Genomic DNA, 13,083 nt, shown 5'->3' on the forward strand with positions numbered 1-13,083 from the left:
GGCTCAGTCTGGTTTGTTTAGGCCCCAGGCTCCCGCGGGCTTCTCCTCTCTGTTGTACAAGTTTAACAAAACCATCAACTGCAGTATAACCATTCTCGGTGGTTTGGCTTCTTTTTTTTTTGTGATCCCTGAGGGGTGAAGCAGTTCACCTTTTCCTGCCCTGTTCAGTCAGAGGTCAGAGGTCAGACAGTGTTTTGTCGTAGGAAGCTGCAGCAGAACGGAAGCTTGGCATCACGGGGGGGGGGCTGAACCTGTGACCTTCCTTCCTAACTACTGGGCTGCTGCTCTGACATTTTCCCATCTTTAAAAGTCAAGAAACACATCCGATTTTCTCTTCTATTTCTGTTTTCTGACAACAAACTTTTGCTTTTGAGCAGGTATGTTTTTAGCCCCGGGGCTCCGAAACTTACTCACCTTACACAAATGAGCATGTAAACTTTCAGTGTGAGTTAAAACCTAATAAAAAGGTCTTCACACGACTTGGGTGATAATATTGGGCACGATTACATAACACAATCCTTTCAGAATCGTTTTAATTGGCCAAGTGTATTGGCACATACGAGGAATTTAGCTTAGTGGTTGCCGTATCGTGCCTTGTTGAAAGATTAGGAAGGATGAAAGAGACAATATAAAAACCACTAAAACGTGAGTCATACAAAACGATAAAAATGCAAATGACCCTGAGTTGTGTGTGTGTGTGTGTGTGTGTGTGTGTGTGTGTGTTTGTGTTTCAGTCTCGAGCTCTGAACGGTATCTGTGAGCAGACGGTGCGGGCGACCTCTGACCCCTCACAGAGTCCAGTGGCCTGTTTGGAGGAGGTTCACATCACCAACATCAAGCCTGGAGAGGGCCTGGTGAGCACACAGCACTTTTACAGCACAGAGCACGAGCCTAGCCTCAGAACATCAGAGTAAAAAAAAAAAAAAAAAAAAAAATCCAGAACGTCTGTCATCCACTTGGGGGCACTAATCTGTTACCGCTCTGAAAAACATCCTCCACCAGAGCCAAATAACTTCCCGTCCCGAAGCTGTGAACGTAATGTGAAGGTTTCAGTTCTCACATCAGAATACTGTAGCTGCAAACTGAGTGGACGTTTATGGGATCTCACTAATATATCAAAACAAAATATTTATCTTCATGACCTAATAACTATCATGAAACTATCCTGCACTTTATGAGACTTTCTACCCCGAATTGAAACTTGTGGGAGTCAGATGTGGGCCTCATTTCCGTCCCAAAAACACATTTTTTTCGCCTTAACTTTCGGTTTTGCACAACCGAGCTGCCGTGAACCCTGCAGCAGGACTGACTCTGTTTGTTTGCAGAGGGAGTTTGAGCTGTCAGCACCCTCTAGTGGTGAGAAGTCGCTTACTGCAGCTTTACACTAACTAGCTAGCTTAGCCATCGATGCACCAGAATCAATGGAGTTTATGTCTCCCTTGCTAGCATCTAGTCAACATCTAAGTATAAAAATGTAACCAAGCTGAATACTGACATCTGTCCACCTCAACATATGTGAGTCTAACCCGAGTCAAAGGAGGTTGTGTGAAAATGAAATATGCAGAAAATTTGTTTAGTTTTAAATGGCTTCGTTAAGGTTGGGGTTAAGGTTTGTACCTGCATTCAAAATACTTTGACCTTTATACTTAACTCATCAACTACCTCCATTTTTATTTGAGTACCGACACGCTTTGTGTTAGGTTTGGATTGTTTATTGACACATACAAGAAACTTTTTAAAGGAAATGTAAGGAGAATTGCCTTAAAAACCCTCAAGGGGCTTGAAAAGTGGTATTCTCCAGGGAGCATATGACTGGAAATAAATATACACAGGTAGTCTGTGACACACCAACATAGTGTTTGATGCTGTGCTGAAACAGGAGAGAAAAAAGACAAACGCAGCATTAATCTTTCAGAATCGGTCCCATGCTCTTCTCACTGAACTTTAGAGGAAATTAGTGTTTCCCATGTTCATTCCACAGCAGTGGATCACAGTTAAAAGGGGAAAAACTATAATTTGACCCAACTTCCCCCCACAAAACACAAACGGTTATTTAATGCTGCAGCATGCGCTGCAAAATTGGGGACCAAAACAGAAACAGATGTAGAGCCAAATTGAAATAACCCTCAGACACCGCTGCCGCAAAGAATTAAAGGGACACCACTTGAGATGCTTTCAAAGACAAATTCAAATGCAGATTCTCAGACATTCAGTGCTTGAAGTTCACTTTGTTTTCCAGGGGATGTACATCAAATCGACCTATGACGGGCTCCATGTCATCACAGGAACCACAGAGAATGTGAGTGCACTGGATTTCTCAGCATATTTGTCCTTTTGTTGTTTTCATACAGAAGCAGAATGGCCATCAGTCATTTTGTTCTTCAGTTTGAAGAAAAAAAAAAAACTTCCAACAGAACAGAAGAATCCATCAGACACCAAAACGCTCTGTTTAAACTTTGTCACTGTTATGTTTGTGTCATGAAAACAAAACCAAAAAGTCATGAGTGATTAAAACATTTCATGGGTCATTAATTGCAAAATGAATGGAGCAACATGTAAACTAGACCAGTGGTTCCCAAGCTGGGGACTGAGGGCCACTGAGGGTCCTCGAGGGTGGCTTCCAGCAGTCAGGGGAACAGATGAATTCCAGTTTTTGGATATTTTCTAGAGAATGAAAAAGACTCTTTTTACTTCTTTTTATTGTACTTCAGCACCCATATGTCAATTTTACCGTATATTCAATGTTGTGCTCTTTAGAGTTCCAAAAAGGCAAAAATGACAGCAAAATGACTCCACACGGCATAACGCAAGTCCTCTGAAGCCACATTTACCCACGTCACGATTTCTCGTCAAGTAGAATGTGGACAGGTGGCGCTCTGGTGCATGTTAGCATGAACTATTGAAGCTAAATAACGACGTGAATTTTTGTGTTTTCCACTCAAGATGCGATTGTTTGACTCCATAAGACTTAGATGATGCTACGCAGTATGAACGGAGTCATTTTGTTATCTTTTTTTTTTTTTGTGGAGGTGTTTTAGGAAGTCTTATGAAGCATTACAAATTGAGCTGTTGATGGCAGTACTTCCATTTTTGGGTGAACTGTTCCTTCAACTTGTTCTGGTTGAATTTTTTTTTTTTTTTTTTTTTTGACTCCCTGATGAAGGCTTGACGCCAAAACGCATCAGAGTTAGTTTTTTAGTATGTCACTTTGACAATGCCAGTTTAATAAAGGCATTTTACTGTTTCTAAGAGAGTGCCTTGGAATTTTTTTTCTCTGTTTTTTATCCCTCTCCAAAGAGCACCTCAAACCAAACCATGAGTCCATGAAGCGCTCCTTTTTTAACATTTTTTCCTTTGTTCTGGTTGAATGTTTGAAAATATGTTGTGTTGATGTTTGGTGTTAATGTCAGTAAACCTCCTGTCTTGCTCAGTCTCCTGCCGACAGAACGCAGAGGATTCACGCTGGAGACGAAGTCGTGCAGGTCAACAGACAGACGGTGGTGAGTGTCGCTCAAATTCAAACCTCCAAATTATGTTGTTGTTGAATTCAAGCTCAGAAAAGAGATGTGTTCAGTCGAGTGTTATTTTCCTGACGTTTGTGGACCGGTCTGTCTTCGTCCGCCTTGTCTCGTGTCACATTTGTTTCCAACAAGTGAACATGTCAGTTTTTTTGCCCTCTGGCTGTAGTTTTTCACTTTTGTCCTTTTCTAAAAACAGATTTAAAAAAAAAAAAAAAAAGTTTCATACCACAAGTGATTAAATTACTAAAGAAAAACAGACCAGCTTAGTACTTTAGACTGCCTCCTGTAAGCTCCACTCAGCTGGATGGAGTAAGATACGCTTATTACCATTAATCCTTTAGTGCTTGTGGGTGATTAGTCATTATTTATTTATTTATTTATTTTCCTCTAAGCTGTTTACCTCTGAATCTGTGCTGAAACTTATCTGCCATCTGTGTTTATGTGTTCTTGTTGTTTTTTATAGTATTGAGCCAAATGTGACGCCACTGAAAAAAATTCTCCCCCGAGGGAGTAATAAAGTAAAATAAAATTAAACTGCAGTGGAGACAAGTGAAATAGTTTCTTGTCATGTTGATGTAGCGTCGCACTCTGGAAATAGCCCAGGAATATGAACATTTAATTACATTGAGCATGTGAACATTTAATCTCAGCGTATGTGGCTCTTTTGTTCTAGCTGTGTGTGTTGAGTCATGTGACCATAGCGCCTGCCTGTCATTGGTCCAGGTGGGCTGGCAGCTGAAGCACCTGGTGGGGAAGCTGAAGGCGGAGCCTGACGGCGTCGTCCTGGTGGTGAAGAAGAGGCCGTCCGGGACGTCCTGCAGCTTTGCCCCCGCCCCGCTGAAAAACCTGCGCTGGAGACCCCCGCTGGTCCAGGTGAGCCTCCTGACACACTTCCCACCGTCACCTGTACACCTGTAATGCCGCCTACAGACTGAGACAGGGTATCCGCGGGGTCTTGAAAAGTATTAAAAGGTGATAAATCAATTTTGGGAAAATTAAGACCCTTAAAAAGTATTAAAAAGTCTTATCACGACTTTATTAAGTCTTAAACTTTGAAAGTATTTTTTTCTGAATTAGCTGTCCAAGAGTTTGAGTCCCAAAAACATCGTAAAAGTGTATGAATTTATTCATTTTTATTAAAAAACAAAGATGAACAGGTACATAAAAAACAAGGCTATTGTGGGTGCGTTTGTAAATTGTCTCTGAGAGCGCCAGAGCGAGCGGGTGGGTGGAAATTCAGAAGCACAAAGTACGCTCTAGCGCTCCCAGTGCATATTACAAACGCACCGAAATGCACGCTGGTCTTTAGTCTTTATCACAAACTAAAACTGTTAAGTCACTTATGTAAAAAATGGTTACAGCTTAAAGTGGCGGTGAGGCATTAAAAAATATTGAGAAGGTCTTGAAAAAGTCTTAAAAAGGTATTAAAATGAACTTCAAGATTCCTGCATATACCCTGTGAGAGGTCTCAGCAAGTTTATTGCAAGCCATGCTGTGCGACACGGACCTGATCAACGACATGTTTTATGAAGACTGAACAGAGATCACACCCACTGAGTCTTACAGGTTAGGACATAAGTCAGTATAGAAGAAAACGTTATCGGTGTACGTAATCCATCTGTGCTGCTGTAGTGGTAAACAATGAAGCTCAGAAAGAGTGGAGCTCTCGCGATATCGGCATTAATGTGTTTGGACAAAAATCCAAAGAAGACTGAGGAGGAGGAGGAGCATGTGGACCTGGTCATGTTCTTCTTTGTTGGAATCCCAAACATTCTGTGTTTCCTTGTTTTACCTCCATCATTGGGTTTAGCGCCAGTGTCGTGTTGATCGGTGCGTCATTTTATGCTGCATTCCCATTGGTTGGTTAGTAAACGTAGGTCATAGCAGCGGCCACATCGTGTGATTGTTATCCTAAACTTCTGACAGTCAGAATTTAGTCCCAGGCTCTCTTTGGTCTCAAGGCTGTGACGATGGCCTCTCTCACAGTGTGACACACGACCAAAGACATCGCTGTGTTTCCTCCATGTTGGTCATCTTTTGTCTGGGACAGCCCAGAATTGCACACTGAATACCAGCCTGCTGAAGAGCTGTAGACAGAGTCCAGCCTGCTGAAGTTCCCTTTAGCAGGATGCTGACAGGTTTCTCACAGATCCAGGAAAACCAGGAAATTTATAGACTAGTATTCCAGTCATGGAAAACACCTGGAAACACACACACACACACACACATACATACATATATATGTGTGTGTGTGTGTGTCTGTGTTTCTGTGTGTGTGAGAGTGACAGTGAGTTTGTGTGTGTGTGTCTGTGTGTGTTTTAGCTGTGTGGGGGTGAAGCAGGCAGCTGTGAATAAATACAGAACAGAGAGCTGACCAGCAGCCTTAGGTGGGTTTCCAGCCTGTCATCACCTCAGGTTTGTTCTGCTGGATGTGTGTGTGTGTGTGTGTGTGTGTGTGTGAGTGATCTAACCAGCAGCAGAACAATGGATTCCTTCTTCCCTCTTCCTGAAATAAGGGAGCAGCGTAAACTCTAAAAACACAAGGCTGCGCTCATGTCAGACATCTCTGGAAGGTGACTCATGCCTTATTAGACAATGTGACAATTCTGAACTCACTCGGTCGCCTTCGGGGGGTTTTGTGTTGAAAAGAGGTGCAGGAAGTGTGTGTTTTGGGAAGATAGGCATCTTAAATGTCAGTAGAGAGCTCGGTTGGCTTATGTGGTCTCTAATCTCTGTAACACAAGCAGGTCGACAGTCGGTCTGTCTTTATCTCGCCCCTCGGCGCTCTCTCTCTCTCTCCACCCGCCGAGTCCAAAGGTCAGCTCGAACGGAGGCCTGCCCGGTCAGCGCTCCTCTCGCCTTCAACTTGACCTTCCAGCTTCAGTCGACCAGCAGAGTCAACATGAACTTCACTTTGAACACTCCCTGTTAAAGGAAAATTTTAATCTTTGGATCCTCTTGAGCTTTTTTTTTTTTTAAATCATCAATTTTGAACACATTCCTGCAGCTGCTTTATGCCAAGGCGCTGTAATTCACGTTGTTGATGAACCTGCTTTGCCTCAACCTGCCTTGTTTACTTGTAGTGCAGTCGGTGATTTACTGCATTTCCCAGAGTGAGCCACGCCCCTTCTTGTAACACCAGCCTTTCTTGATGCAGCGTTGCATCCTGGTCCATGTGCCGCTCCTGTGTAACTGTTGAACGTCGGTGCAAAGTGGTACCTCTTGAAAGAACTCCTCGCTCTTTGATTGTGAGAAAGTCTGACGTTTACCACTGATGTTTTAGATTGCAAAAACATTTTCTGAAATCAAACAAATATCTGGATGTGACCTCAGCTCGTCTACGATTGGCCAGAAGAAACAAACACCAAAGTGACTTCCTCTCATATAGCTTTCTCATCTTCTGCCCCCCTAAAGACGTCACTTTTTTCTAGCTCTGCTCTTGTCGCTAAGTTATCAGAAGCGGTGACTGTGACTTGTGCATGTCTCATTGTTGGTTGCTCTGATTTGAGACATGCAGCTTGTTGTACTGTTGCACTGCCTCTTCAGTTCTTTTGAAATTGTTTTTGCAACATGGATAATCCAGAAAAGGAGTCAGTTCCTGTGTTTATGGAAATACAGAGCCTTAGGAGAGAAGCGAACGCCTCTGATGTGGAGAGGAAACAGAGCAGCTTTGTCTCCTGCTCTTCCTCACAACCTGGAACCTCTTATTGTTTTTTTTTTTTTCCATTTAAACATTATTTTTCAAACGCTGAACCAGTTGCAGGTTTACCAGCACAGCTGCGAAAGGACTGATTCTGCATGTTTAGTGTAATAACTAAAAAATGTTGGAAAAAAAAAAAAAACATTTCCCAAAGAAAGCGTTGGTGTTTTAGAACTGCAGGATCATGTTTCCTCCCTTTCATCCAGGCGTTGGTTTCCATTCATTCCACTACAATATGCAAATGAACTTTCAGAGACTTTCTTCAAACTTTCTTCACATGGAATTTATCAGTGGGTCCGCCAACAATGAGAACCACTTAGTCTCAACCATCCAGCTCCTCACTCAACATTTTTGCCTGTCTAAATGGTCCTCGCTGAAATCCATTTTCAGCAATGCAAATTTATGCAGCATTTATTCCATTTCATGAGCTTATATATGAGAATGCACCTAAATTTGATTCACAGCCGTAACAAAATGCACCTATTTTTAACTGGAAAAATCCAGTTAAAGTCAGTCATACCACCAAATTCCATGGAAATCCATTAATACATTTTTGGGAAATTCCTGTCGCAGATTTGAAGTTCTCAGGTGGTGGATTTCAGGTTGAAAATTTCTTACATTCTGAGTGAATCTCAGGCACATCTGTCCACTTCATCAAAACAGCAACAAAAAAAAATGACGTAAGAAAAAATGTATTTTGAAGATATCTAGTATAGACCTTTTTATTATAAATTGCCTTTTTCCCAGCACAGTCCTTTGTCTAAAAAACATTTGTCAAAAAATATATCTAAAAAAACAATTGAAATTTAAAAGAATGTTTTTTTATATATATAGTACAAAACAGTAACAGTAAATAATGATTTATGCAGTGTTTGTATGCAAAGAATGCATCTTTATCAGCCACAGTAGTGAATTTTAGATGTTTTTTGACAAATGTAATTTAGCTTTTAGAGGGTTCACGGTTCATGAGAGCAGAGTGGATTACTGCAACCTTTGAGTCAAACTGAATGGCTCTTAAATGACTGAAGTGTGGACTGGGAGCCTGAGGCTGGACCAGTGGAGAGACAGAGACAAACTACCTGCCTAAAACATGAACCTCCGCAGGGTCGTGTTGGAAAACGTCAGGTGAGATCTGCCTGCCGGCTCATGAGATTCTTCTCTTTTCTGTCGGTTTCTCTCTCAGGCGGCTCCAGCTCCCCACAAATCCCAGCACCCAGAAACCAGCGAGGCTGTCGGCAAGAAGGGGAAGGCAGCCATCTTGGATCTGTACATCCCCCCTCCCCCTGCAATGCCATACGTGCCTCGGTACGACCGGCTCACTCCGCTTCACACTCTTTGTTACTTTCATACACACTGCATTTATCCTCCATTTACAGCGTTGTGTTCCTCGTTACACGGTACAATAACTTTCTTGTAAGACAGAACTGGAGTGGAGCTCTCCTTCAAAGAGAGCACATGTTTTTGTTTTTTTTGGTTTGTCTGTTTTTTTTTTTTCCCCTCCAGAGAACGAGCTGAAGTCCAGCGGTGGTTTCAATAAATCCACAGTAATCAGCGAGAATTCAATAATAATAATGTTCCTTCAGCGCTGGTCGACCACGACAACAAGAAAAATACCACTGTCAGTACGGAGAATGGCAAATTAAAAAACAACGTGGTGTAGCTCAGTTTTCCATGACAGTGGGAGACTGAAATAACGGAGTTTCAAATAGATGCTTTAACCGAATTTAAAACATAATCCAGTTAACAGCTGTATTTGATGAAGGTTGGTTTAACATCTCAGGTGATTTCCACAACACACCTGATGTTGATAAAACTGAACGCATGGTGCACGGAAGGATCATTCACAAGTGCAGATAAATTTTGGGAGAGAAACTTTTCATTTTATTTGAAGGGACAGGTGGATGAGAGATGATGTTCGAAGATTTGTGAAGATTTAATCGGCTGAATTTTGATTTACACCCTCTAGTGCAGGATGATGTCTATTTAAGATGCTCTGTCTCACAGGAAGTAGAGGTCATGTGAGGCCATTTCATGGGGACTTAAAAAAAAAAAGACTCACTGATTGCTCAAATAAAGGCATTTAACATTACAGGTTAAAGTTCAAAAAGATTGTTACATGCTGATATGATTTTTTTTTTTTCCAAAATCACAAAATTATTTATTTTATTACTTAAAAAAACATTTCGATCACCCTTACAGCATTTTTTCCTTTTCATTTTTGTCGTTAATACGTCAATGCTAAAGAATATATTATACAGTGTTATACAGTGTTTGTTAATTTCCTCTAAAGTTTTCTGCCCGTCTTAATGTTGTTTACCCACGTTGCTGAGTTTCTGTCTCGTCCCGCTCTCGTCTCGCTGCAGTGAAGGAAGCTCCAACGTGAATCCTGCAGTGAAAATCAGGGCCAAGTCTCCGAACTCGCGTCTGGACATGGAGCGGACGAGGCGCTTCACCGTGGCCGACTACGACAGCAGGACGTCACACAGCCCGCCTGCTGAGCACAGCCAGCCGGTCCCGGTGCGCATGAGGCAGCGGTCCTCCACACGCAGTGAGTAAACACACACACACACACACACACACACACACACAGGCAAGGCTGATATCAGGCTGATAAACTTTTAAAATCAGATCTGCTCCAAGTGTTGTGTTTTTGATGGTTTGCTCCTGTTTATTTATTATTATTACTATTATTTCTTTTTTTAATTTAACACAGTAATATGTGTTTTGAATATGAATTAGGATTTTATCTTCCACCCATACAACACACACTCACACACACACACGTCCATTGTGCTGTAGCAGCTGCAGATCAGGTATTGATTTTTGACACGTGGCCCGTTTGCAGGTAAACCTCGGCCGCTCTCCATGCCAGTGGATACGTGTTCGGGCGTGTCGGAGCCTCCCTGCCGCCGCTGGGGTCAGGCCAGGAAAGGTGAGACCCAACACAAACCCCAAAAACCCCAAACCCGCAGCCGGAGCCGGAGCCAGCTGGGCGCAGCCGCCTGGTATCAGTAATCGCCGTCTTTCGGCCTCATTTACAGCCCAGAACAAACCGAGGCTGCGTGCTTTGAATTTCTACCTCGTTGCTCATTAACTTTGAGCGCTGCCGCTGAATTAACAGCTTCTCAGTCGCAGCTCTCGCCTGGTTCAGCACAGCACTTCACCTTGAAGGCTGTGTTTGGGTAAGTATGACTGTCTCTGCTGGTAGTTTGTATAAGATAACATTCTCCTACTGCATTATAGAGCTAGAGCAGAGGAGAATAAGGAGACATTAAGATCGAGGTGCTTTGGTCAAACAAGCTGATGCTGTTATCCAAAGCTGCTCACAATATACAACAGCAGAAAAAGCCTTAAAGTCACCAGAAGTTGGCCATTAAGCAGCTTTGAGGTGAAGAAACTCCACCTTAATTTATTCAATCTTAAAAAGCTGCTTTCCTCAAAGAAAGAAGGAAAACCAGTGGGGTGAGATCATTTGTTTCCCATAATAATCAACTATGCTGTTTCTGGTTCAAAGGGACATGAGCCTGAGACAAAAATCTGCTTTATTTCACCGTAATAATATCAATTGATTAAAGAAAATCCCCAAAACAAAAGAAACTCCTCACTCTAGTGGCAGACTTGTTTCCCCTTTTGAGAAAAGTAACATTTTAAAGCTACAATATACATATAAAGCTTAGTTTGCCCCAGATCATCCACACGATAACATTTTGTTTAGGCTGTGTTTCGGTGCGTTGACCTTTCTTAGACATCACGCGCCAAAACGTGGCAGTGTTTTTTTCCTAGGATGGCGATGACATTTTTTTACATTTTCAAGGTGATTATTTTAGGTTATTCGGTTAAGGTTTGGGTTATGCATAAGTTGTTATGGCGAACATCAGGGAAAGGCTGTAGGGATGAATGAGAATGAATTCTGTCGCCATCCGTGGAAACCAAAACCTCACGTCCTGTTTTGTGCTTAGTACAGTCTAATGAGGTACAGTCGCCTGGTAATGAAGCGTTGCGGTGCTGTTTAGTCTGATTTTTCTTTAGCCAGCCTCATTTGCCCTCCACTGTAATGATGTCCATGGAACGTCTGTATGGATTATGGTTAAGATTTTAATCCCATGTCCCATCCTGTTTATTTGTTGGAAAAAGTTTCATGTTGCAGCTTTTACACTTAAAGAAAACTTAAGTGTAACTGTGTGTAACTGTGATGTCTCTGCCTCCTGAACAGGGCAGGACATCCTCCACAGATACCTGAGCAACGAGCGGATCGCCACCATCTCGGAGGAGCCGTGTTACCCTCTGCCGTACCGCCCGGCGGACCGAGGCCACGGGTTGGTCCGCGGCGTCGACCACATCAGGGGCAGCCAGTGCTTCATCAACGCCGACCTGCACAACAGCGCCACCATCCCGTACCAGGAGGCGGCGTCCAAGAAGTCGCACTCTGCCGCCGCCGCCTCTCCTCCCAAAGCCGAAACCAAACATTCGTCTTCCCTGCTGGGCGGCTGGCTCGCTCGCCTCCGGCTGCTGAGCCACTGAGGCTCCACGGTGTCTGCAGGTCCTCAAAACGTCTTTTAAAGCGTCTTAAATTATATTGTTTAAAACTCACCATGTCGAAATGGCTAACCTCACTCACCGGACACCTTAAACAAACTGCAAAATCTATTTTCAAACACTGCTTGGGGGTCGGCAAGTACTGACGAAGCCTCAAAGTGTCCTGAAGTATTTTATAAAGCATATTAAAGGGTCTTAGTGCTTAGCGCATACGTTTTCATCTGACAGGCAGCTGTTTGATTCCAGTTGCTAAATTTGTCAGATATTTTATTATAACTGTCATTACAAAGGTTTTAACAGTCCTAAATTTGACTTGACAAAAAGGTTGCAGACACCCTGGTTTTACATTTTAGGCATGATGTGACCAGATTCAGTTCAGTCTCTTGCTCAAAGGCACTTCAGCAGCAGATTGAACCTGAAACCACTTGCCCACTCTGCCGTGTTTAGGTGCACTGCATAAAATATCCAACATAACATGCTGTTTTGGGTTTTTTTGTTTGTTAAGATTTTGTTTTTGGCATTTCGCTTTATTTTTGATAGTGACAGTAGAGAGAGACAGGGAAGGCAGAGACATGCAGCAAAGATCTCGGGCTGGAATCGAACCCGAGCCGCTGCAGTACGGGCTCAGCGCTCGACCAGGTGAGCCACCGGGGCGCCTGCCTTTTCATAAAACTACTCAGCCTCAAAATCCCATTTTTCATAAACAAGACGAGTGAACCGCCTTATTTCAAGATACCTCTGGTTTCATGAAAACTAAATTTGCATCAAAAATGATTAAAACGATGTCACCTTCTTGGTATTTATTTCCACTTGCTTTTGTGAAAAATGGGATTTTTAAGACTGACTATAAGATTAATTTTCTTATTTTTAAGGACATTTCTTGTCAGGCGTACCCTCAGTATTATGGACTGTAGCTCAGGCCGGTTCAGGTTATATTCAGGATACACTGTGTGGATGCAGCACCACTATGCCTCTTATAAGTATTTTTGTATATATGAATAAACTAAACCGTTTCAAAGGTTTACCTTGAAAACTGACACATAAAGACTGTAAAACTAAAGTTTCTGGTGTGAACATGCCTCAGTCTCCAGACACCAGCTTCTCCCTGACGCCTAATTCAAGTTTTATGATCAGTGAGAGTTTATCTGGTTTGCATGCAGCAGCTCAACAGCAGAAAATACTTCCCGGATCATGGATGTCTGATTTAATCCCGCTCTGTCAGAGATGCCTGTCCCGTCTCTGCAGCTCAGCAGATTAAAACCTTCACTCAGGATCAGTTCAGTGCCTTGCTCAGGTGCAGCTTCTTAACACCGGACGCTGACGGTA

At 42.7% G+C, this 13,083-nt stretch overlaps 1 protein-coding gene across 1 annotated transcript in view; it reads left to right on the forward strand.

Annotated features, from left to right (window-relative positions):
* LOC115356591 (connector enhancer of kinase suppressor of ras 3-like) overlaps positions 1-13,083 on the forward strand; it is a 67,533-nt gene that overhangs the window by 38,303 nt on the left and 16,147 nt on the right. The window contains exons 6-13 of the mRNA XM_030047808.1: positions 735-854; positions 2,240-2,299; positions 3,432-3,500; positions 4,245-4,394; positions 8,405-8,526; positions 9,585-9,769; positions 10,067-10,153; positions 11,435-11,734. Coding sequence (XP_029903668.1) covers positions 735-854; positions 2,240-2,299; positions 3,432-3,500; positions 4,245-4,394; positions 8,405-8,526; positions 9,585-9,769; positions 10,067-10,153; positions 11,435-11,734 — 1,093 coding nt within the window. The remainder of the gene's footprint in view (positions 1-734; positions 855-2,239; positions 2,300-3,431; positions 3,501-4,244; positions 4,395-8,404; positions 8,527-9,584; positions 9,770-10,066; positions 10,154-11,434; positions 11,735-13,083) is intronic.

The sequence above is a fragment of the Myripristis murdjan genome, chromosome 24 (assembly GCF_902150065.1).
Source record: "Myripristis murdjan chromosome 24, fMyrMur1.1, whole genome shotgun sequence".
In the NCBI taxonomy this organism is placed as follows: Eukaryota; Metazoa; Chordata; class Actinopteri; order Holocentriformes; family Holocentridae; genus Myripristis; species Myripristis murdjan.